At 46.3% G+C, this 26,059-nt stretch overlaps 1 protein-coding gene across 1 annotated transcript; it reads right to left on the bottom strand.

Annotated features, from left to right (window-relative positions):
- Positions 1 to 4,063: 4,063 nt before the first annotated feature.
- LOC143577733 (uncharacterized) lies at positions 4,064 to 18,877 on the bottom strand. Its single transcript, XM_077061486.1, has 5 exons — positions 18,793 to 18,877; positions 5,387 to 5,447; positions 5,167 to 5,302; positions 4,764 to 5,070; positions 4,064 to 4,686 (listed from the first exon to the last, which is right to left on the bottom strand). Exons 1-5 carry the CDS (start codon positions 18,875 to 18,877, stop codon positions 4,139 to 4,141), a joined length of 1,137 nt encoding a protein of 378 aa, XP_076917601.1. The 3' UTR covers positions 4,064 to 4,138.
- Positions 18,878 to 26,059: the final 7,182 nt, after the last annotated feature.

The following is a 26,059-nucleotide window of genomic DNA, read 5'->3' as shown; positions in this document are numbered from 1 at the left end:
ATCCTGGGTCCGCCACTGGAAGTGACAGTCCGGTAGCGAGAGAAGGAAGAGGCTGCGTAGAAAGAGATGGTTTATTTATTTGTTTGCTATAATTATAGCAGTTATACGGATGATTCAATGTGTATATATTCTAGACTTGATTAAAAATTTAGAGAAATTACATACAAAAGTTACTACTAGTCTACTACTACTACTACGTATAATTTATATAAAACAAATAAAGTCCGGCCTACTTGCAACAAGTTAATGGTTTTATAATCAACCTAAAGTTAATAATAAAAACACTATCAGAAAAGAATTAAAATGTTAAAGCGAAAATGCGACAAAAGTTTCGGGGTTGAAATAATATTAACCTTCGTGGATGGTTTTATATAAAGAGAAGTATTTTTTTAATGCATGATTTATACTTTATTTGTATTTGTTATTATTGTATACATTCACGGTTATATTTTGCTCACAAAAAGTTATTTCTGAGTCGTGCATCATTTAAAGTGCTTTCAATATTTGGAAGATTTGATAGCAACCTAACAAGAGATGCACCAAATTTGTGGGCATGGGTTTCACCCTTTTACGCTAGAAGCAAATAAAACAATTTGTTTTGCCAACATATTGAATAATGTCATAAATGATAAACAAACTTTAGGTATAACGAATGTTAGTGACTAATTATCCTCAATTATTGTTAAAAAAGGGAGATGTAATGTGATGTGTTTGTTATGGAACTGTTTTATGTCAAACACTTCACTAAATTACTACATCATCAAAGTAACAACGCTACAATCTATAAATATCACGATGGATAAATATCATTGAAGTTTATAAATAGCTAATGCATTTAGTTATGAAGAAGAAAATAACACTACCAAAATAAGAGCATAGTTTTGTTAATGTAAAAGGTTTAAGAAGGTGTAACTTGTAAGCATATAAAAACTTTCGGGGTTAATTTTTAACTTATTTAATCAACTTGAGTTGTTCCACTGTTAGTTAAATATTTTAGTTTTGACAAGAGTTAAAGATAACCCAGGTCAGCTGGCTTTTAAATAAACAAGTTAAATATTGCATACCAGTAGTCAAATTTTTAAACATGATTAAATGTTTGTGGAACGTATTACTAAGTCAGTTAAAACCAAGAAAATAATTTGTTGTCTCTCACAAGTCAAACTCAAACTTGATAGTATTTCATCTCATGACAACGTGCTTTTAGTCCTCGTATTAGTAAAGTAAGGTATCGATGAATCCTCTAATGTTTTATCATCCATTCATTTTACCTTTTCAAGATTCGTTAGTTTCTTTTCATGGCTTTAGTTTCTTAACGATCAATCTTTTAAACCTCCCCTCATAAGGAATAGACATAGAATTAGGTTCAATTAACATAGACATTAAACGTTATGGTCCCATACTTGATCTTAAAACACTAAGAAGCAAGTGGGATGGATGATAGTTACATGAAAATGACTCCCATTAATGGTTTTTAAGGAACTTTGGGTGATCACTAGAATATTTGATAAGGTCACAAACACATGGCACATGCTTTCACTTTAATGTTAACAATGTCTTTTAACATGCAGCATGCCCACAAAAAAGGAGTTATTTTTTATTATCAAACTTTTAACCAACTTTGCTAGGGGAAAAGCCAAGAAAAATATCATTACCTGAATCCAAGGATTATGATATATTTTTTTACTTTTAAAAGCATTATTTTTGCACTTTATATCAAAACTGATAACGATGGTTTGGTTATTGGTTCATATAAATGATTAAACTGTATAAAATAATAGCATTATTAAGTAAGTGTTTTCTCACATAGTAACTAAAAAGTCATATCATCATCATCGTACTCAGTATATCCCACCAATAGCAATGCTATGGTAGGGTCTGAGGAGGGTAAGATGTAGACAACCTTACCTCTACCCCATAGGGATAGAGAGGCTGCTTCCGATGAGACCCCCGGCTCGATAGTAGTTTTGCATCAAGCCTTGGACATAAGGCACATAGCACTCAATCATCGGGACACCGGCTGATTGGTGCATGTGCCCTTGTCTTTCGGCTATCAACGCCACCACATGATGCCTGAATAACCTTCCCCCACTTTTAACGTTATTTTCACGAGATTAGTAAAATAACGTCAAAATTAGTGCAATTTTACTTTTGCCCACCCGAGAGTTCACACATATATACATTATATGAGTGCACCGCCAGCAGGGCAACTAGTAACTTAAGTGTAAGAACTAAGAAGTCATGAAGGTATACGAGACATAATTATTTCTGACGTAAAACGTAAAATTCTGATAGTTTGTATGCATAGGGTAACACACGTTCATACATGCTATAGACACATTGTGTGCTCTGCAGACGTTAGAGACCTTTGTATAAACTGCACAATCTAACACTTTTCAAAAAGAAAATTATTAAATAAAATGTATAATAATGTTATACTCAAATTAAAAATAATTCAATAATTTATACCCAGGAGTTGACCTAGCTTAGGAGTTTCGCCGGTAATGTAAAAAAAAAAAATTTGGTCTGTGTTCTTGTTTCGTTACCCCTGAAAAAAAATGTTACCCCTATGTATTTTAAGTCCAACCAATTTAGTACTTAAAACCCAACAAAAGTCCATCTAAATTATAAAGCCCAAAAAACTCAATAATCCAAATAATCCTTTTAAGTTTAACAATAAAAAAAAGGACCGGATATTGTGAACACAGACACACAGCCGACTGCTCTCTGCCTCTCTGGACTCTGCTCACCACACACCACTAGTTCACCTCGGCCGCCTCTAACTGCCGCCACCAGTCACCTCCTGACCTCACTCGGCCACTCCACCTCCGACCTCTCCTTCTTTTCGGTAAGATTTCTTGTATTTAGGGATTTAGGTTATGTTTAAATTGGAATTAATTTGGGATTTAGGGTTTATGTTTATATTGGAATTGATTAGGTATTTAGGATTATATTTAAATTGAATTAGTTAGGGATTTAGCCTTTAGTTTTATGTGTAAATTGAAATTGATATTAGGTTTTTGGTTCAAATTTTGTTTAGGGAATTTGGAAGATGAGTAAATAATCTTTTATTAGCAACCTTTTTAAACGTCAAAGAAAAGAAAACGATACCATCGGTTCATCACCAAGTTTAAATATTCCAACTTCAAGTTCAAACATGTGCGACTCTTTTATTTTCTTATTTAATTAAATATTATGTTTATCAATATTTTTGTTGAGTAAACTTTAAAACTACTCATTAACAATATGTGTTTTTGATTTGATCGAAAGATATCAATAAAATCATTTTATTAGTAAGCTAATAAGTTTGAATAATATTACAATATCACTAAATAAACAAGTTTAGGTTATTTTGATACGACTCATTATAAACCAACTTGTTTTGATCCACAATTGCAAATAGGTTACCGGGCGCCGGTACGCTTGTAACACAAAGCCGAGTCGGGACGCGCCAAACGCGTAACCAGACACCTGCACGAGCAAAATGCATTACTGTGCTCCGCTACGCGTGAAACGCGTAATCAGACCCCGTAAACGTGTAGCCAGTAATTTTTTTAATGTACGTTTAAAAAAAGATTTACGCTGCCCCTGAAATTATTTTCTAGATCCGCCACTGCTCATCAACAATGATGGCTAATTGCTTCATTTTTTCTGTTTTCGTTACCATAATAAACGTTGAGTTAATTATGAAGTTGTCACGTCTTCAGCTTAACCCTTAATTTAACATCATCAATATTCCACATTTCTTCTTACCTTTCTCGCCAGTCATGACTAGGTGTGTGAGCTAAGCCAATCGTCAGTTAGAGTAAAAGCTCAGATTAAATCAAGCTTTAATCAAGCTTGAGCCTCAAAAACTACTCACGAGCTGAACTCCGCCTCATTTAAGTTAAAACAAGCAAGCTCGAGCTTACCCTAGCTTTGACTCGGCCATGCTCCTTTACACCCCTAAATTAGAACCATCCTTGTATTGTAATTAAATAAAACCCTTAAAAGAAGCCTTAGAACACAGGGATTTTGGTATCTGGTACAAAATAATATGTAGGGAGTTTAATTTAGTTAACTTTCTTAGTTTCTCTCATGAGTAATAGCCATCTGACATAACAAAAAATGAACAAAAAGTACATCCAATCTCTTGCAACATTTACTGTTCTGTTTCTTCCTCATCATCACCACTAGCATCTCCAAACATTGCAGCTATTTTCATGGCCAGATTTGCAGCCATTTCCCTTCTTTGAAAATCAGGCATCAATCTCAAACTGTCACGCATACTTCCAATCTCAGACATTAACTGTTCCATATCCTCCAGTTCAAAATGCACACCACCCTCACCCTCATCTTCATCCTCCTTACCTTCATCACGTTCCTCGTGTGCTTCAGGTATTGATCTTTCTCTTTCAACTTCAATCACTTCTTGTGATTGTGACGTTGATGGTTGCATATCCGGTTCTGTTTTATCATTGGTTGCAGAAACCCAAGTTACATCTGTATCATCCCATGGTTCTATAGATCCACCTGATAATATTTCATACTCAAATTCATAGTTATGTTCTAAATCTGATGATTCTTGTTCAGGTAAAGAAGGTTGATTAACAGCTTCACCAGATTTCAACACCATCCCGGGCCACATATGAGCAGAGAGAGCCCCGAGAACACGTTCAACACCCTGTGAATCACCATCAACCGACAAACCTGCAGCGAAATTTAACAAATGTGACAAACCAAAAAGATTAAAACTTGAAAGAAATAGTAATTTGAAGAAATTTTACATTTGTCAAACCGAGGATTTGATGCACAGGCTTCGATATACTCTATGTTATGCTCCAAACACCATTCCATACAAGACCTTTTAATCTCATCAGATGATGAGTCTTCATCTCCAAGTAAATGACTACCGTCAGTTTCAGAAATACCAATTTCTGCTGACTCGTCAAGGTTTAATAGACGCCTTCGGTATTCAACATGAGCTGAATGACCTGGCACAAGATCTGCTTTGTTCCCGATACATAACAAGATGTCAAAGTTTTCAATATTATTGCATGAGACCCATTTCTTAAGTTCAGAAAACGAGGCTAGCTGCACACAATAATAAGTTGATAACATTATTATGATTACTATTAAAGATTCAATATTAAATTATATGTAGAGAATGAGTTGTTGCTAAATGCTAACATTATTCAGGTCAAAAACCATCACTAAGGCAGCTACTTTATCAAACATCGGTGCCCTTGTGATAGAAAATTCATCAAATAAGTGAGCCATCCACATGGAGATATCAGCAGTGTAATACTTTGTGTTAATTGTCCACCTGCAAGTCAACATAAAGCAAACATTTGTAACAAAAAAACACTCGATATGAACAAACATTCGCCTCTGAAATTAATCATGTTACCCATAAGCAAGAACGTCTGTAGGCAAGTCAGCTTCATCTTCAAAATTTACAGATAGCAATCCTTCAAAATGCAAGTGGCTATATTGGTTAGAAATAACTGAAAACAAAGTAAATCACACAGTTTTGTTTAAAGGAAATATAAATCCCTAACTGAAGAAACACTAAGTGACCCCGGGCAGATTATAGGTAATCTGGGGATTAAGTAATGTTTCCCACGAAGGTTAGGTCCAGCAGAGTAAGTTGTACTTCAGGGAACCTGCAAAACAGACACCGTAAGCTCGTCACTGAGAAGGGGGGGTTCCTCCTTGTGACCACCCTCCGGCGTGAGAATCAGTCTATATTGCTCTTTGAATATAAAAGTATATGAATACTATTAGAGCAGTTATCAAGTAAGTTATACGAGATAGTAGATGATGAAATGATAATACCATTTGCTGTCTTTTATAGCCGAAGGTGGGTTTCCAAGGGGTTTAGCCGGCCCAACACGCTACCAACTGTAACCTATGCACGTGCCCTACCTGTGAGTGGTGGATAGGTAGCGGCTGACACAGAGCAGGCGTGCCGTGCACTCTTCGTCTTCTACCAACTGCAGGCTAGGCACGTGGTCTGGCAGGAGTTGGTGGGTAGGCGGCGGCTATTGGTCACAGTGCTGTGGCGTGCTGTCTGCCACGCTGCTGTCAGTGAGCTGTCGCATTCTTGGTCAGATCTTTTGTCTTTACCTCGTCAGGTATCACGCAAAAGATCCTCCATCATACGGACTGGCCCATTTTGGCGGGAGTTTTCCCCCTCCCGCCTTTGCTCATTCTTTCAGGTGACACTGAATATTTGTAAGTGTTAAGCCTTATGCGTGTAGCTATGCTGTGCGGGTAGCCTTCCCTGATGGCTTGTATCCGCAACTGCGGGAACAGGCGGGTTACTTTACCATTGGGAGGCTTTTCCCTGCGTATGCAGCTTGCATACTGCGCGTAGGCTTCTCTGAGCATGGTGGGTCCTGCGGGAGTAGATGGTCTTTGCGCAGACATCCCTGTTCAAGGTGAGTCATGCGGGACCAACTGAGCCCTGCTGGGACCTACCTCTTCAAGTCCCCCCAGTCCAATGTTCTTCTCACGAATGTCTAATAAAGTGAGGTGAACTTTTGGACTTAAGCAAAGGGTTTTGAAAAGGGGTTTTTGTAAGGTTTTCCATGGGGGTTCTTCCCGCGGAAGTCCTTGTCACTTGCAGAAATTCCCGAGTTTCCTGCTTGGTCTTTGGGTATGATGCGGGTAGGTCTGTAACCTCCTCGCAAGTCAGGAGCATTGAGTCTTAGTTGTGCGGATTCTCCCTGTGGTTCTGGTAGTTTTTGAACATAGTGATCAATTATGTTTAAACCACCAATTCCATCTTGGAGCCTCAAACAACGTAGTACTCGATGTTCCCGCAATGCGGGGATATTACTTCCGTTTTCACAAGCATTGCCCAGAAGATCCTTCCTGGTTTCAATTCTCAGCGGGTGCTAGGTATGTGAAGGGTTTTGCCTTTACACTGTACCTGCGTCCGTCTTACGGTTACTTTACTTCCAAGGTATTCCTGGCGTCCATTCCCTGCGGGTGCTAGGTATGTGAAGGGTTTTGCCTTTACACTGTACCCGCACCCGTCTTATGGTTACTTGGTTGCCAAATATTTTAGCTTCAATTCCCTGCGGGTGTTAGGTATGTGAAGGGTTTTGCCTTTACACTGTACCCACACCCGGCTTATGGTTACTTGTTTGCCAAGGTAAGGGATATTTTCCCGCTTACTTTTTTGAACCTTGGTCTTCAAATTTTTAAATTTTGAAATTTGAAGAGTTGGATGGATAACAACCCAATACCTCAAACGTCGTGCGACGGTTTCTTCTGACTGTGTCAGGACGTGCCAGAAGTTATGGCGACATGACATTATGTGGTCATTCCAGTTGCTTTTTCAGGCGCGTGGGCACGGGATTTCGGGCGCGTAGCCGCGAAATCTCTGGCACACGTCCTTTTTGACAGCTGTTGCCAGTTTGCTTTTGCCACGCGTCATAGTTTCATTGCACCTTTGATTTCTCTCTCTTCCGTATTAAATTCATCGCATTAATTGCGATTGCTATATAAAGGGGGAGAAGGTTATTTGCAATTCACACTTTCCACTTTCATCTCTTCTTCTCCAGTAATTTCCGGCGAATTTCTCTTTTTCAGTAAAGCATTGCTCTGAAATCTCTTCTTTCTTCCACCATGTCTTCTCACGATGCTGATGATCAGAAGACTGCTGGCGAATGCCAGTGTTATCTTCCTGTCGAGCTGTACCAGTATATCGTCAGGAAGTTCATGCTCGAGTCTCTCGAGCCTGAGTTTCCTGAGCCCCACCATACTGTGTACGATGCCCCTAGTGGCAAAATCGGGGTTTATGCTGCATTCTTTGTCTACGGGAACCTTAGGTTTCCGTTGACAAAGTTTGTGTACCGTGTCCTAGAGAGGCACGGTGTGCACCTGACAGAGGTGCACCCCATGGCCATTGCCAAGGTCCGGCACTTTGAGTGGGTGTGCCGGATACTGGGCCTTGAGCCCCTTGTTGACCGCCTGATGACCTTCTATACTTGGAGGTGCATCCAAGGGTGGTACACTCTTACAACCCGTATCAAGGGTTTAAAGATTTGTACCACCGAGCGGAGTCTTCGCTCATGGAGAAGAGAGTTCTTCTTTATATCCGCTCGAGCCATCCCTATTGCCATGAAGTTCAAGAATGGCCAGCCGCTTCCGAACCTTCCCGCCATCAACTACGAGGAGGCGGAATGGTTCGCGAAGATATCCCGGGTCCAGTCCCCGGTTTTCCGTTTTCCGGAGTCGGCGATGGTGATGCTGGGGATGAGCCGGGTGTGGAAGGCGGCGAATGCGGATAAGGTTCCGATCGTCCTTGAATATGGTTCGAACTCTACCCCTTATGGTATGTCTTGTTTCTTTTTTGCTGACTACGATTTTTTCTAACTTTCTTGTTGATTTCAGAGGGTAACGATCTTCAGTCGCTCCTGAATCCGCGGGAGGAAGATGGTCCTGCGCGGATGGGTACTCGTGCTCTGGACGAGAACGAGTTGCCCATCTTAGAGCAGACTGCGGGTCGGTTCGTGGAGGTTTACCCGCCAGGCCAAGAGATCCTGAGCCACCGACGGCCAGGTAAGCCTATCTTCTACCCTGAACCTCTCAATGCTGTGCCTGCTGCTGGAGTTCATGACATTTCTTCTTCTGAGGAATCCGCAGAAGGTCCTCCACTGGTGCGGAAGAAAAAGGCTGCCGTCGGGAGAGGCAAGGAGAAAGTGGCCTCTACGGCCGACCCGGTAGTCCTATCTGACTCGGAGTCAGATAACGCAGAGGTGGCGGGGAAGCCCGGTGGTGAGGAGACCACCGCTCCGGAGGCTGCAGGTGTTACCTCCGGGGAGGCAGCGACGACGACGGTTACCGGTGTCAAGAGGCCGGCTCCATCGGGTTCGCCCCCGCTCGTCCGTGCGTTCAAGCTCAAGAAACCCCGTAAGTACCCCCATAATTCCTGTCTATATTTGTTGTTTCAAATAAATTTTTCTAACACTTTTGCTTGTGCAGGTGTGGATGTTGACGCATTCCAGGGTGGAGTTGGAGTAAGTATTCCCCCGCCAATGACGGTAGGCTCGGTCAGCCTTCCCGAGGCGTCGACCCAGGCGTCTACGCTTGCTTCCGCTGGTTCCAGCCTTCCTGAGGCTGTTCCAGCTGAGAAGGTGTCTCCGCCGGCCGTGAGTGCAATTTTTACAGCATCTTTCACGGAGCCGGCGGTTACTGTTGCTGAGGAGACGGCGCCAACAATGGCTACCACGGCGGCTGCCACTATACCTGCGCCACCGGCGCCGACGGCCGGACCATCAGGTACGCGCCGGGCTTCCCGCCGATCTACGCCACCTTCCCGTCTGCCTGACCTGTTGGATGGATTTCCTTTAGGTTCAGGTGATGGGTTTGGCGGCTATCGGCCTGTTATTGACCCTACAGGTACGTAGGGTTCTTTTTTCTTTGTATATTTTTGTCATCTTTTCCTAACTGCCTTTGTTTCTTTTGCAGTGTCGGATTCCAATGAAGTGTATGTTCCAAGATGGAACATACGCCGAGGAACAACCCTTCGCACCCCTGTGGAGTGCGTGGACTGGGCTCGCCACGCTGCTCCTCATGGTGCGTTGGGGGAAGCCATGGCTAGCTACCAAGAGGGTAGGCTAACCAATGAGCTTCGGGTTCTCCAGGCCCGAACGCAGCCCCGCGTCGAGCTGCTTTGTCGTGAAAACGACAAGTTAAAAGCAGCTCGCGCCAAAGATGTATCTGAAGCGCGGGCTCTTCGGGAGGAGAACCGGCAGTTGGCCGCTGCCGCAGCCGAGAAGGAGAAGGCATTCAAGGCCCTCGAGGTTGAAGTCCAGGCGCGACTCGAGGCCCGCTCCAAGGCTGCCCAAGCTGTGAATGAACAGCTTCGGCTGGCCAAGGAGACTGCGCGAAACTCAACTGAGAGGGCTGCCAAGGCTGAAGCTGTTGCTGAGCCACTTCGCGAAGAGAATGAGCAGCTTAAATGCAAATTAAAGGCTCTTCAACATGCTCATGACGCCTTGGCAATGGAAGATGCCAAGAAGCTGCAGGAGATCCTTGACCAGAGGGGGATGCTTGACCGTACTGAAAGGAAACTCAAAAGCGTCGAAGAAGCTGCCGCCAAGGAAGTTCAACTTGCCAACCTTGATAAAAGCGGAGCCGAACGTGCTTACAAAGAAAGTCAAGCTACCCTCCAATGGCTGCTTCGAGAAGCGTTGCCTGAGGTATCTTTATCTTTTTCTTTACGCTTTCCGCTCGTAATTAGAAAATGTTCTAACTTGTAATATTCTTTTGTAGGTTGTGCGTCGGGTCCTTTCAGAGACCTCTTACGACGATGCAATGAGCGCAGCCCTCAACGCTTCTCATGAGGATGGGCAGAAGACTGGCTTCCTGCTTGGTCTAGGGTTTGCTGAGAGAGGCTTTCCGCCCTCCAACTTCCCTTTATTCAATGTTAATACTGAAGCTGCTTATGACCAAGCTGTGAATCAGTACGCTGCCTTCCCGCATCCAGTGGTGGAGAAGGTGAATGAAGCTGCTGCTGCTGATGATGGGCTAAGCATCCTTAAGGCTTTCCTTGGGCAGCCGCGCTCTGACGGTGCTGGTCCAAGCGGAGGTGGCCCTGAAGCCTGATCTCGAAGATCCCTTCCCCCTGCTAGGATAGACAGCCTTGTATAGATTTCTTTTAGGCGGGTAGTTACCCAGCCATTCTTGTAATCGATTGTGAAATATTAATCTCTTTGCGTATAAGATTGTTATTTCCCTGGGTTCTTTGCTTTATAAACTTATGACTTGCATACTTAGTTTAAATTAGCAATTTCCCAAGTGTTTAGAATAAGAACCTTTGAACGTGGTTGATGATGGGTTAAAGTTTCGCCTCCTCCTTCGTGATTGTGCGGGTAAAACCGTCACTTGCACTTGGTAGGATGGCTATTCTTTACCCTCTATCTGACCTGCGTGTAGGTTTTCCTTTTCGAAATTTCTAAGGCATTAAGTTAAACCTTTGAACGTGGTTGATAATGGACTAAAGTTTTCGCTTCCTCTTTCGTGATTGTGCGGCTGTAACCGTCACTTGCACTTAGTAGGATGGCTTTAACTTTAGACCTATATCTGACCTGCGTGTAGGTTTTTCTTATCCTTTTAAGTGTTCATAAGTTAACCTTTTAACGTGGTAGACGGTAAGTTAAGTTTGGCTTCCTTGTTCGTGATTGTGCGGGTAAGACCGTCACTTGCACTTACAAGGATGGCTAAACTTTACCTACATCTGACCTGCGTGTAGGTTTTCCTTAGAACTTTTTAACATTTTGGCGTTGTGTTTATGCGGGTATTGCCGCCTTCCACACGCAACTACTTCTTCCCGTAAGGGAAGTTCATAGGTTACAAGCTATTAATACATCATGAAAGGAGAATCATTTCCATTAGAAGTGGCTCTAGGCCTTTTCTTTACAAGTTGGAATTGATCTACATATAACATTTGCGTAATTGAGCTCCATTCCATGTTCTAGGGATGGGAGTACCATCGAGCCTTTCGAGCCGGTACGCGCCCTTTCCCAGAACTTCTTTGATAATGTATGGCCCTTCCCAAATCGGGGCCAACTTTCCTGGGCGTTGTTGGTTCGAAGCCTCGTTGTTACGCAGTATGTAGTCTCCTTCCTTGAAGTTGCAGAGTTTTACCCGCGTGTTGTAGTATTTTTGCATTTGTCGTTTGTAGTTTTCTTCACGCACGGCGGCTAAGTCTCTGCGCTCTTCGGTTAGCATAAGGTCTAACCGTCTTTCCGCATCATTGTCTTCTGGTTGGATTAAGACCCTTGGTGAGGGTAAACCGATTTCAACTGGGATCATGGCTTCAGTGCCATAGGTGAGACTGAACGGGGTTTCTCCCGTACTGGTCTTCTTCAGCGTTCTGTTTGCCCAAAGGACGTGTGGAAGCTCGTCTACCCAACCGGATCTATGTTCCAAGAGTCTTCTCTTTATGCCTTCGACGATGCTCTTATTTGCTCTTTCCACCTCACCGTTACCTTGTGGGTGTGCCACTGAGGTAAAGGTGTGGGTGATTTGAAGTTCTTTCAGCCACTGCTGTAGCTTCTTGTCAGCAAAGTTGGTGCCATTGTCGCTTACCAAATTCTGTGGAAGTCCAAAACGACAAATAATAAATTCCCAAATAAATTTTTTGATATGCTTTGCGGTTGTTTGGGCTAAAGGTTTCGCTTCTATCCATTTGGTGAAGTAGTCAATGGCTACCACTAGGAACTGAACATTCCCAGCTGCTGTTGGAAATGGGCCTGTCACGTCAATGGCCCACTTCTGAAATGGCCACGAGGAAGTGACAGGAACAAGTTCATTTTTCGGGCGATGCGTGTTGGGTGCGTAAAGCTGGCAAGATCTGCATTTTCTGATGTATGCCAACGCGTCCATATGCATCCCCGGCCAGAAGTATCCCGCGTTGTTTAGCTTGGCTACCACAGCGCGGGGGCCTGCGTGTACTCCACAGATGCCTTCGTGAACCTCCCTTAGGAGGTAGTCAGCATCTTGGTTGTCCACGCATCTTAACAATGGGCCAAGAAAGTTACGTCTGTAAAGGGTGTCATTGACCAGCTGATAATTCAGTGCTTTACAGCGTAGTTTTCTTGCCTGTGACTTCGACTCTGGTAACGTTCCTGCTTCAAGGTATTTTATTATTGGGGTCATCCATGTTTCTGTACCGGTTTGGATGACACAAATTTCCTTGTGCGGGACTGATGGTGTTTCGAGGAGTTCCACGCGAATGTCCTTTCCCAAGTGGGTGAAGGCCAGTGATGCAAGCTTGCTTAACGCATCCGCAGATTTGTTTTCGCTGCGCTTGACGTGTATCACTTTACAATCATTAAAATCGCGCATGATGGCTTTGGCTTGGGCAAGGTACAGGGCCATTGTGTCGTTCACAGCCGTGTACGTCCCGTTTATTTGGTTTGCCACTAGCATGGAATCTACGTGGGCTTCCAAATTTTTTACACCCATCTTTCGCGCAATCCTCAATCCGGCCAGGAATGCTTCATATTCAGCTTCGTTATTCGTACTTGGAAAATCCAGCCGAATAGCATAAGTATATTCCTGGCCTGCTGGATTTGTTAATTTTAACCCTGCGCCTGAACCCTCGTTACTAGCTGCTCCATCAGTGTAGAGTCGCCAGACTTCATCGATTTCGTGTGCTGGGGAGGGTTGAACCTCCTCCTGGCACTCTTTCTCCCGTGAAGCGGGGACTTCTGCAATAAAATCGGCCAGGACCTGACCTTTAATGGCTGGTCTCGGCTTGTATTGAATCGCATATTCTCCCAATTCAATTGCCCATTTGGCTAGACGTCCCGATAACTCGGGTTTGCCTAGAACATTTGAGAGTTTGAAGTTGGTGAGAATAGTGATTGGGTGACCCTGGAAATATCGTCTTAACCTGCGTGAAGCGTGTATAAGTGCCAAGACCAGTTTTTCCAGGGTAGAGTACCGGGTTTCCGCGTCTGCCAGCACGCGGCTAACATAATAGATTGGCATCTGGATGCCTTTTCGTTCTACAAGCAGGACTGCCCCGGTTGCTCTATCTGTTGCGGAGAGGTATAGGATTAACTCCTCCCCCGCTTGTGGTGCCGTGAGTGTTGGGAGTTCGATCAGGCGTGATCGAATCTCCTGAAAAGCTGCTTCCGCTTCTGGTGTCCAGCGGAAGTGCGTTTTCTTTAAACAATTTCTTAGCGTTGACACAAAAGGGAACGACCTATCTGCATGGTTTGCCAAAAAGCGGTTAAGCGCGACTAGTCGTCCATTAAGTGTTTGAGCCTGTTTTATGGTGGTAGGTGATTCCATTTTGACAATGGCTTCGACCTTTTCAGGGTTCGCTCTGAAGCCATCTTTAGTAATAATGACTCCTAAGAACTTCCCTTCTTCCACCCCAAATGAACACTTGCTCGGGTTGAGCTTCATGTTTATCTTTCTGAGCGTGTTGAAAGTTTCCTCAATGTCTTTCAACATCGCCTCTGGCTCGGGGCTTTTGATGACCAAATCATCCATATAGACTTCCAAGTTTCTCCCAATTTGGGCGTGAAACTCTTTGTCCATTAGTCGTTGGTACGTGGACCCCGCGTTCTTAAGTCCGAACGGCATCATTTTATAACAAAATGTGCCATCGGGCGTCCGAAAGGCGGTTTTGTCCTGGTCATCTATAGCCATGTGGATTTGATGGTACCCCTTATACGCATCCAAGAAGCATTTAAGGCGAAATGGTGCCACCGAATCCACCTTGAGATCAATTTATGGCAACGGATAACAATCTTTGGGGCATGCTTTATTCAAATCTTTGAAATCTATGCACATGCGCCATTGTTTGTTATTCTTCGGTACCATTACGGGATTTGCAACCCATGTTTGATATTTGCTGACGCGCACGATGCCCGCATCAAGGAGTTCCTTGACTTGGGTTCTGCACGCGTTGGTTTGCTCGGGCCCCATTACTCTGCGCTTTTGTACGATCGGCGTAACGGCCGGATCGCATTTGAGCTTATGCTCTGCCTTTCCCCGGGGTACACCAGTCATGTCGGCTGGTGTCCACGCGAAGATGTCTGCGTTTCGCTGCAGTAAGCGCTTGAGTAAGGTGCGTGTTGGATCAACAATTGTCGGGCCAATGGTAACGGCCTGATCGGGATATTTCCCATTGAATGCCCACTGTTCAGGTTCAGTGATGGTTTGTTTGGCCATCTTCGGTTTGGGTTTAGAGGAGACAGATGCGATGCATACCTGGGGAATGCCCGTGATCATCGCTACGCCTTCAGTTGTTGGCCATCCCATCATGCCGTGGACTGAGGATACCACGGCGTTGAATCTTGCCATCCCGTCTCTCCCGAATAGGATGTCATACGTATGATGTGGTTTTTTCATCACAACAAAATCCACATCCTCCGTGCGTGAATAATTCCCATCGGTGAGAGTGACGGGGAAAGATAGGATGCCCAAGGGAGTGTTCATGCTGCCGTCAAACCCTTCCATTGAAGCGTAGACCGTCTCCAGGCGTTCCTTGTCTTCATCGTCGAGCTTGTCGAAGAACTGCCTGTACATCACTGTCGACGATGCGCCATTGTCAACGAGGGTGCGGGAGGTGATGTAGTGCCCCAGCTGGCTTTTAATGACAATGGGGCCTTCTTTGTTTGGGCCTCCCGGCACTCGCGGGAAGCGCACTTCTGCTTCCTTCCATGCGCATGGTTCGGTTATCGGTCTCTTTCTTCCTCTGACCTTACCCTGGACCATGTTGATGCTAATGTCGACGGGCTTTCGTCCGTTACCCCTGTACCTGTTGTCGTTCCTTCCTCCCTTCTTGATAGATGCCACGAGGTGTGCGAGCCTCCCATCCTTGACAAATGTCTCGACGATGTCCCTCAAGGATGTGCACTCCTCAGTGCTATGGCCCTTTGTCCCATGGAAGTCACAAGACTTGCTTTGATCCGCATTGGGTTTCTGTCGGATCGCTGGGGCTTTTGGCCATGGCAGTTTTTCCGTGGCAAATATCTCCGTGACGCTCTTGGTGAGTGGCGTCCAACGGTTTTTCCGGTTCGAAGGGTGCGTGTTGTCCCTTCCGCCAACCAGAGGGCGAGAGCTTGAGGGGGTGTCAAAGTTTATCCTTGACTGCCAAATACCTTGCCGCCTCTTTTTGTTTAGCCGGGCGGTTCTCACATTGTTCTCCCTTGTCCTCTGCGTGTAGAGGTTTGTATTCTGGGGGAGATCTCTTCCCAGCTGTTTCTCCGTTTCGGCAAAGCGTTTGGCTGCCGTCATTATGGCATCCCACGTGGATGGCATGCCATCTTTACCCGTCAGAGTGCGGATGAGTTCTGGGTATTCAGCGCCCTGAATGAAAGCGGCGCGAACGAGGTCTTCACTGATGTTGCCCAGACTCAGCTTCTTGGAGTTGAAGCGGGTGATGAAGTCCAGTAAGGATTCATCCTCTTCTCTCACACAGTTGAGGATCGTCCACTGCTCCTCAGTGTGCTTCCTCTGTTGACTAAACTGTTGACTGAACTTGTTCTGGAAGTCTGCCCAGTCATAAATGTGGTGGACCGGTAAACGGTCGAACCATGCTCTGGCTGCTCCTACCAGAGTCATCTGGAACATGTAGCACCACGTGGGTTCCGTCCAGTTACTGACGGTTGCCCCCGCAATGAACCTGTTCAGATGGTCATCTGGGTCGGATATACCATCGTATGTGCCAATATTGGACATTTGTTTGGCACTCCTCGGGGCGATTGCTTCTGCAATGTCCCTTGCAAATTTTGACCTTCCTGCGTTTGTGGCAGTAGGTCTAAAGGCCTTGGAGAAGTCACGCGAGCTTTTTTCCGTGACTGGTTGGAATGCTTCCCCAAAATTCCTTTTTGGCTGGGGATCCGTTTCCTTACGCTTCCCTTTCGCCCTATGGCGAGGGTTCGCGTCGGTGTCGGAATCTTCCCTCTCGGCGTCTGAGTACTCGTACTCACTACTCATGTTGAGGTGCTGGCGAGTACTACCGAATTCCTCAGCTTGTTGGACTGAACGCAAGCGTTCGTCCAATTCAGCCTGAAATTCTCTTTGACGTGCCTCGGCCCATGCCTTCACTTGATCAAGTGTTTGGCGAGGGGCTCGAGTTCGTTTTTCCAGCTGGGCATCAGTGAATCCCAGTGGAATATTTACTCCACTTGCCCCTACATGAGTGACTGGGGTAGTGTTCATAAAATGTACTTCACTTGCCCCAGCTTGGGTGGCTGGGGTAGTGTTTGTAAACATTGTGTTGCCGGTGTTTACCCCAGTGGCTGGGGTTGTGGTTACCGGAATTTCTCTAGTCATCTTGGAAGTTTTGAAAAACTGGAGAAAGATGTAGTTCTAGCTTTATGCACGGATGGCGCCAATGAAGAAACACTAAGTGACCCCGGGCAGATTATAGGTAATCTGGGGATTAAGTAATGTTTCCCACGAAGGTTAGGTCCAGCAGAGTAAGTTGTACTTCAGGGAACCTGCAAAACAGACACCGTAAGCTCGTCACTGAGAAGGGGGGGTTCCTCCTTGTGACCACCCTCCGGCGTGAGAATCAGTCTATATTGCTCTTTGAATATAAAAGTATATGAATACTATTAGAGCAGTTATCAAGTAAGTTATACGAGATAGTAGATGATGAAATGATAATACCATTTGCTGTCTTTTATAGCCGAAGGTGGGTTTCCAAGGGGTTTAGCCGGCCCAACACGCTACCAACTGTAACCTATGCACGTGCCCTACCTGTGAGTGGTGGATAGGTAGCGGCTGACACAGAGCAGGCGTGCCGTGCACTCTTCGTCTTCTACCAACTGCAGGCTAGGCACGTGGTCTGGCAGGAGTTGGTGGGTAGGCGGCGGCTATTGGTCACAGTGCTGTGGCGTGCTGTCTGCCACGCTGCTGTCAGTGAGCTGTCGCATTCTTGGTCAGATCTTTTGTCTTTACCTCGTCAGGTATCACGCAAAAGATCCTCCATCATACGGACTGGCCCATTTTGGCGGGAGTTTTCCCCCTCCCGCCTTTGCTCATTCTTTCAGGTGACACTGAATATTTGTAAGTGTTAAGCCTTATGCGTGTAGCTATGCTGTGCGGGTAGCCTTCCCTGATGGCTTGTATCCGCAACTGCGGGAACAGGCGGGTTACTTTACCATTGGGAGGCTTTTCCCTGCGTATGCAGCTTGCATACTGCGCGTAGGCTTCTCTGAGCATGGTGGGTCCTGCGGGAGTAGATGGTCTTTGCGCAGACATCCCTGTTCAAGGTGAGTCATGCGGGACCAACTGAGCCCTGCTGGGACCTACCTCTTCACTAACGATAGAACTAACTCCTAAAATACGCAAGTAACAATATTGATTAGAAGCCGCACTAAAACAGAGCAATCATACGTATTTAATTATTTATTCAAAACAAAAATATAAACTTGTAAGCATAGAGCTGGAGCACACTCATACAAGGCTATGACATGTCAGTAGCAATATTGGTACAGAAACAGCAAATCAAACAATTTTTTCAAAGAAAATTATAAACCCTTAAGCTATGCAGTGGGATATAGGTAATTTGAATAACATGCAGAATTTATATACATATCATAGTTATCAAATGCGCTAGGTGCACTCACGACGCAGGCCTCGCCTGGGGCCTAGGCGCAGCAAAGCGCAAAAGAAGTGAGGGCCTGAGGGAAAAAACGCACTTAAATAAAAAATAAAAAATATATTATGTATATGAAAAATAATACTATTATTCAAATAAAGTAAACAAAAGTAATGATATAACATTTAATTAGTATCAAAAGTTCTAAAATAGTCGAGATTTAAATGTAATTCCAAACCTTAGAATTACAAAATGTATCAATATTATGTCTTTGACCTCTCATAGATCTATGTTTCAGTAGCACAACTTGCATATCTTTTGCTCGGCTTTTATCTTCTCATGTTCTTGGCATGGACAATCCCGAAGTGCTCGCCTAGGAACTAAAAATGCATTTATTGAGCCTCGCCTCAAAAATGGGCCTAGGGACGAGACGCGGCGGCTTTTAATAACTATGATACATATAGCAATTCAGCATACTCTCGTACCATTCATTAATAAATGAAGCTTTTGCAAGCAAGCAGAAACTGATTAAGAGTTAAAACACTAACAATTGTTAATCAAGGGGGTGTTTTGATTGGTTATTTTAGCCAACTTATTGAAAAGTTAGAAAAGGCGTTTGATATAAGCATGAGGAATAAAAGAAGCATCGAATTGAAATATTAAGATGATTCCTTATGAGGTAATTGAAACAATGAGTAATTAATTAAAGATCGGAAATAGGTTACGAGAGAGGAGTGTCCGTTTGCCGACGCCGGAGGAACCGAGTAGGAGTACGCCAGGTCTCTTGGCCAACGAATCTCTCCCGTCCATCACCAACTGCTGCTGCCTTTGCCGTTCTCTAGGGCTTTAAAAAAAATATGTTTTTTAAATGTAAATAACAAAATTAAATTTTGCCTTAACACTGTACCCGCACCCGGCTTCATAATTGGGTTTTTCCGGTTTCCGTGCCCTACGGGTGCTAGGTATGCGAAGGGTTTTGCCTTAACACTGCACCCGCACCCGACTTCATAGTTGGGTTTTTCCGGTTTCCGTTCCTTGCGGGTGCTAGGTATGTGAAGGGTTTTGCCTTAACACTGTACCCGCACCCGGCTTCATAATTGGGTATTCTTGGCTTCTGTTCCCTGCGGGTGCTAGGTATGTGAAGGGTTTTGCCTTAACACTGTACCTGCAGCCGTCTTACGGTGAACTGGATAGCCAGGGTAAGGGGTTTTTCCCGCTTACTTTTCGAATCTTTTTGAATCTTTGAAATTTGAAGAGTTGGTGAAAGGATAAGAACAGTCGTCGTGCGACAGTTTCTTCTGACTGTGTCAGGACGTGCAGGAAGTTATGGCGACGTGACATTATATGGTCATTCCAGACGCTTTTTACGGCGCGTGGGCGCGATTTTTCGGGCGCGTGGCCGCAAAATTAATGGCACTCGTCCTGTCAACAGCTGTTGCCAGCTTGCCCGGTGCCACATGTCACGGTTTCATTGCACCTTCAATTTCTCTCTCCTCCGCATTAAATTCATCGCATTAATTGCGATCACTATATAAAGGGGGAGAGGGTCCTTTGTAATTCACATCTTCACTTCTTCTCTTCATCTCTAAGGTGATTTCTGGTGAATACTCCCTTATTCAGTTGAGCATTCCTCCGAAATCGTTTCTTCTTCCTCTGCAATATGTCTTCCCATGATGCTGAAGCTGTAACCGACGATAGGAGTACGGCTGGCGAGTGCCAGTGTGCTCTACCTGTCGATCTGTACCAGTACGTCGTCAGGAAATTCATGCTTGAGTCTCTTGAGCCTGAGTTTCCTGAACCCCAGCAGACTGTGTACGATGCCCCCAGCGGCAAGATCGGGGTATATGCTGCATTCTTTGTTTATGGGAACCTTAGGTTCCCATTGACAAAGTTTGTTTACCGTGTCCTGGAGAGGCACGGTGTGCACCTGACTGAGGTGCATCCGATGGCGATTGCCAAGATTCGGCACTTCGAGTGGGTGTGCTGGATTCTGGGCATTGAGCCCTATGTGGACCGCCTGATGACCTTCTATACTTGGAGGTGCATCCAGGGGTGGTACACCCTGACAACCCGGATCAAGGGTTTGAAGATTTGCGCGACCGAGCGCAGTCTCCGATCGTGGAAGCGGGAGTTCTTCTACATTTCTGCCCGCGCCATCCCCATTGCCATGAAGTTTAAGAAGGGGCAAGCGCGTTCGGGCCTTCACGCTTCCAACTACCAGGAGGCGGAATGGTTCGCGAAGATATCCCGGGTCCAATCTCCGGTTTACCGGTTTGCGGAGTCCGGGATGGTGATGCTGGGGATGAGCCGGGTATGGAAGGAGGCGTCTCGGTTTCCCATCCTTCTCGAATACGGTTTGAACTCTATTCCTTATGGTATGTCTTGTCTTTCTTGCTGATATGAGTTTGTCTCCTAACTGTTTCTTTTCTTTCAGAGGGGAACGATTTGGAGTCGCTCCTGTACCCGCGGGAAGCTGACGGTCCCGTGCGGGTGGGTACTCGTGCTCTAGACGAGAACGAGTTGCCCATCCTGGAACAAACGGCGGATCGGTTTGTGGAGGTCTATCCGCTGGGCCACGAGATCCTGAGCCACCGGCGGCCAGGTAAGGCGATACTCTATCCTCAACCCCTCAATGCTGTACCCGCTGCTGGAATTCCTGACATCCTGTCTTCTGAGGAATCCGCAGATGGTCCTCCGCTGGTGCGGAAGAAGAAGGCTGCCGGCGGGAAAGGGAAAGAGAAGGTGGCCTCCACAGCTGATCCGGTGCTTCTATCTGACACCGAGTCAGATAGTGAAGAGGTGGCGGGGAACCCCGGTGGTGAGAAGACCACTGCTCCGGAGGCTACGACTGTTACCTCCGGAGAACCAACGACGACGACGGTGACCGGCATCAAGAGACCGGCTCCATCGGGCTCGTCCCCGCCCGTCCGTACGTTCAGGCTCAAGAAAACCCGTAAGTACAAACATCCTTATTTTTGTAGATTTATCACTTTATAAATTTATTGAAACACTTATCTTCTTGTGCAGGCGTGGATGTTGGCGCATTCCAGGGTGGAGCGGAGAGGAGTACCCCTCCGCCGATGACGGTAGGCTCGGTCAGCCTACCTGAGGCGACGACCCAGGCGCCTGCGCCTGCTTCCGCTGGATCAGTTGCTCACTCCCTTGAGCCGACTGTTCCAGCCGAGATGACGTCACCGCCGGTGGTAAGTGCGATTTTTACAGCATCTTTCACCGAGCCGGCGGTTACGATTGCTGCGGATTCTGCGGCGGCGACCACGGCGACCGCTACTATGCCTCCGCCACCGGCAACGACGGCCGGCACATCAGGTACGCGCGGGGCTTCTCGCCAATCTTTGTCACCTTCCCATCTGCCCGACCTTTTGGATGGATTTCCCTTAGGTTCAGGTGATGGGTTCGGTGGCTATCGGCCTGTGATCGACCCTACAGGTGCGTAGGGTTCTTTTGACCTTTATATTTTTCTTCATCTTTTCCTAACTGCTTTGTTTCTTTTGCAGTGTCGGATTCCAATGAAGTGTATGTTTCGCGATGGAACATCCGCCGAGGAACAACCCTTCGTACCCCTGTGGAGTGCGTGGAATGGGCTCGCCACGCTGCTCCCCATGGTGCGTTGGGGGAAGCCATGGCTAGCTACCAGGAGGGTAGGCTAACCAATGAGCTTCGGGTTCTCCAGGCCCGGATGCAGCCGCGCGTCGAGCTGCTTTGTCGTGAAAACGACAAGTTGAAAGCAGCTCGCGCCAAGGAAGTATCTCAAGCGCGGGCTCTTCGGGAGGAGAACCAACAGTTGGCCGCAGCTGCTGCGGAGAAGGAGAAGGCCTTCAAGGCCCTCGAGGTTGAGGTTCAAGCGCGACTCGAGGCCCGCTCCAAGGCTGCCCAAGCTGTTAACGAACAGCTTCGGCTGGCTAAGGAGACTGCAAGGAACGCAACCGAGAGGGCCACCAAGGCTGAAGCCGTTGCTGAGCCTTTACGCGTGGAGAACGAGGAGCTCAAGGCCAAATTAGAGGCTCTCCAACGTGCTCATGATGCCTTGGCGATGGAAGATGCCAAGAAGCTCCAAGAGATCCTGGACCAGAGGGGCGTGCTTGACCACACCGAGCGGAAGCTTAAGGGCGTTGAAGAGGCTGCTGCAAAGGAAGTGCTACTTGCTAACCTTAACAAAAGTGAAGCCGAACGCGCCCGCATCCAAGCTCAAGCCGCCCTCCAAGAAGCTCTGGTTGCCAAGGAATGGCTTCTTCGAGAAGCGTTGTCTCAGGTATGTTTAGCTTTACGTCTTCACGCTTTCCTTTGTACATAGAAAAGGTGTTTGACACTTGTATTTTCTTTGTAGGTTGTGCATCGGGTCTTCTCAGAGACTACTTACGATGATGCCATGAGCGCAGCCCTCAATGCTTCTCATGAGGATGGGGAAAAGGCCGGCTTCCTGCTTGGTCTAGGGTTCGTTGAGAAAGGCGTCCCGCCTTCCAACTTCCCTTTGTTCGATGTGGACACCGAAGCTGCATATGACCAGGCGGTGAACCAATATGCCGCCTTCCCGCATCCGGTGGTGGAGAAGGTGAAGGAAGTCGCTGCTGATGATGATGGACTTGCTATCCTCAAGGCTTTCCTTGAACCGCCACGCTCTACTGATGGGGCGGGTCCAAGTGGAAGTGGTCCTGAAGCTTGATTCTGAAGATCCCTTCCCGCTGCTAGGATAGACTATAGATTTTGTTTTGTAGGCGGGTAGTTACCCGGCCATTCTTGTAATATATCTTTTGTGAAATACAAATCTTTTTGCGGATAAGACTGTTATTTCCTTTGGGTTCATTGCTTTATAAACCTTATATGACTTGCATACTTAGTTTAAATTAGCGATTTCCCAAGTGTTTAGAATAAGTTAACCTTGAATGTGGTTGACAGTAGGTTGAAGTTTTGCTTCCCCCCTTGTGAGTGTGCGGATAGGACCGGCACTTGCACTTGGTAGGATGGTTAAACTTTACCTATGTCTGACCTGCGCGTAGGTTTTTCCTTATCCTTACAGAATGACTTTTAACCGTTCGACGCGCGGTTGTTAATGAGTTAGTGTTCAGCTTCCGCTACCAGGATTCATGCGAGTATACCGGCACTTTCACATAGTGGGATGGCTGAACTCTTTCCCTTTAACTGTCCTGCGTGAAGGTCTTGTCATTTTCTGGGTTTATGCGGGTTTTGCCGCCTTCCCCACGCAACGGTTCTTCACTTGATGCGGTGAATACCGGCATTAGTGTTCGAATCGACCGTTCAACGCGTGGTTGTTAATAGGTTAGTGTTCAGCTTCCTCTACCAGGATTCATGCGGATATACCGGCACTCTCACATAGTGGGATGGCTGAACCTTTCCCCTTTAACTAACCTGCGTGAAGGTTTGATGCTTTTGGGTTTGTGCGGGTTTTGCCGCCTTCCCTGCGCAACGATTCTTTACTTGATGCGGCGGATACCGGCATCTCCATGTGCAAAGTTCATAAAATATAAATGTAAAATCATCAGCTTCAATTTGAAGGAGAATCGTTTCCATTAGAAGTGGCTCTAGGCCTTTTCTTTACAAATTTGGAATTGATCTACATAAACTGTGTAATTGAGCTCCCATTAGACGTGGCTTGGATGGGAGCACCATCGAGCCGACATGTATCTTGTTCGGGATCTCGTTGTTTACGCAGTATGTAGTCTCCGTTGAAGCTGCGATTTTATTTGTGCGTTTCCCCAGCTGGGGTTCACGCATCAGCCTGCTCGACGCTCACTTCGCCACAAGGTGCGCGAGTGTCCCATCCTTGACAAATGCTTCGACCAAGTCCTTTACGTCTAAGCATTCTTCAGTGTTGTGGCCTTTGGTTTTGTGAAAATCACAATACTTCCTCCGATCAGCGTTGTGGCGATGCCGGATAAACGGAGCCTTTGGCCACGGGAGCTCCTCCGTGGCGAATATCTCGGACACACTCTTTGTGAGTGGCGTCCACCTGGAGTTCTTCTCCGGTTTCACGTTATCTCTTCCGCCCAACCGATGTTGGAAGCCGGACGGGGTGTCAAAGTTTACCCTTGACTGCCAAATGCCCAGCTTCCGTTTTTTGTTCAATCGGGCGGTAAGGACATTGTTTTCCCTCGTCTTCTGGGTGTAGAAGTTCGTGCTCTGCGGAAGATCTCTGCCCAGTTGCCTCTCAGTTTCCGCAAAGCGTTTAGCTGCGGTCATGATGGCATCCCATGTGGATGGCATGCCATCTTTGCCCGTTAGGGTGCGGATGAGTTCCGGGTCGTTTGCGCCCTGGATGAAAGCGGCGCGAACGAGATCTTCGCTAACGTTGCCCAGGCTTAGCTTCTTCGAGTTGAAGCGAGTGATGAAGTCAGGCAAAGATTCTTCCTCCTCTCGGACGCACTTGAGGATTGTCCACTGCTCCTCAGTGTACTTTCTTTGCTGACTAAAGTGTTGGCTGAACTTCTGTTGGAAGTCTGCCCAGTCGTAGATGTGGTGGACCGGCAGACGGTCGAACCACGCTCTAGCTGCCCCGACCAGCGTCATTTGGAACATATAACACCACGTGGGTTCCGTCCAGTTACTGACGGTCGCCCCCGCGATGAATCTGTTCAAGTGATCGTCAGGGTCAGAAATACCATCGTACGAGCCTATGTTGGACATTTGTTTGGCACTTCTTGGGGCGATTGCTTCCGCAATGTCCCTTGCGAATTTGGACGTTCCCGCCCTTGCCGCAGTTGGCGTGAATGTTTTGGAGAAGTCCCGTGGGCTGTTGCCCACGTTTATTGGACTGAATGCTTCTCCAAAACGCCTTCTCGGTTGGGACTCCGTTTCTTTACGCTTCCCTTTCGCCCTATGGCGAGGGTTCGCGTCTTCCTCGGATTCCTCCGAATCATCGTCGTATTCGAATTCTTCCACTTGTTGGAGTGAACGTAAACGTTCATCCAACTCAGCTTGGAACTCTCTTTGACGTGCTTCGGCCCACGCTTTAACCTCATCGAGTGTTTGGCAGGGGAGCCTCGTCTGTTGATTTTCTAACTGGGTATCGGTGAATCCCAGTGTCTGATTATTTACTTCACTTGCCCCGGCTTGGGTAGCTGGGGTAGTGTTCGTAAAGTTTGTGTACTCGGTATTCCCCCTTATAACTGGGGTCGTAACTACCGGAGTCTCTTGGTTACTCGGTTTTGGGACCGGAGTATCCTTAACCATCTTTCCAGAAGTTTTGAAAAAACTGGAGAAAAATAAAGTTCTAGCTTTATGCACGGATGGCGCCAATGAAGAAACACCAGTCGAACCCGGTCAGATTACAAGTAACCTGAGGGTTAGATAGACGTTTCCCACGAGGGGTTAATTCCGGCAAGATGGTTCTTCCGATAACCTGCAAAACAGACACCGTGAGCTCGTCACTAAGAAAGGGGGGGGTTCCTCCTTGTGACCACCCTCCGGCGTGAGAATCAGTCTATATTACTCTTTGAATATAAAAGTATATTGAGAATACTAGAGCAGTTATCAGGTAAATTATACAAGATATTAGATTGTGAAATGATAGTACCATTTGATGTCTTTTATAGCCGAAGGTGGGTTTCCAAGGAGGTTTAGCCGGCCTATTACTCTGCCAACTGTGGCCTACACACGTGCCCTGCTGGTAATTGGTGGATAGGTAGCGGCTGACAGTGACCAGGCGTGCTGTTCACTTTTCCTTTTCCACCAACTACAGGCTAGGCACGTGGTATGGCAGGAGTTGGTGAGCAGGCGGCGGCTATTGGTCACAGTGTTGTGGCGTGTTGTCTGCCATGCTGCTGTCAGTGAGCTGTCGTATCGTTGGTCAGATCTTTTGTCCATACCTCGTCAGGTATCACACAAAAGATCCTCCATTATTATACGGACTGGCTCATTTAGGCGGGAGTTTTCCCCCTCCCGCCTTTATGCGGGAATGTTCCCGACTTTGCTCATTCCTTCTTCAGGTGACTACTGAATTATTATGAGTGTTAAGCC

The sequence above is a fragment of the Bidens hawaiensis genome, unplaced genomic scaffold (genome assembly GCF_021521415.1).
Source record: "Bidens hawaiensis isolate Kalapana, Puna unplaced genomic scaffold, B.hawaiensis_p1.1 tig00028789_1, whole genome shotgun sequence".
In the NCBI taxonomy this organism is placed as follows: Eukaryota; Viridiplantae; Streptophyta; class Magnoliopsida; order Asterales; family Asteraceae; genus Bidens; species Bidens hawaiensis.
Note: the sequence above shows the minus strand (reverse complement) of the source record. Positions and strands in the feature narration are given on the sequence as shown.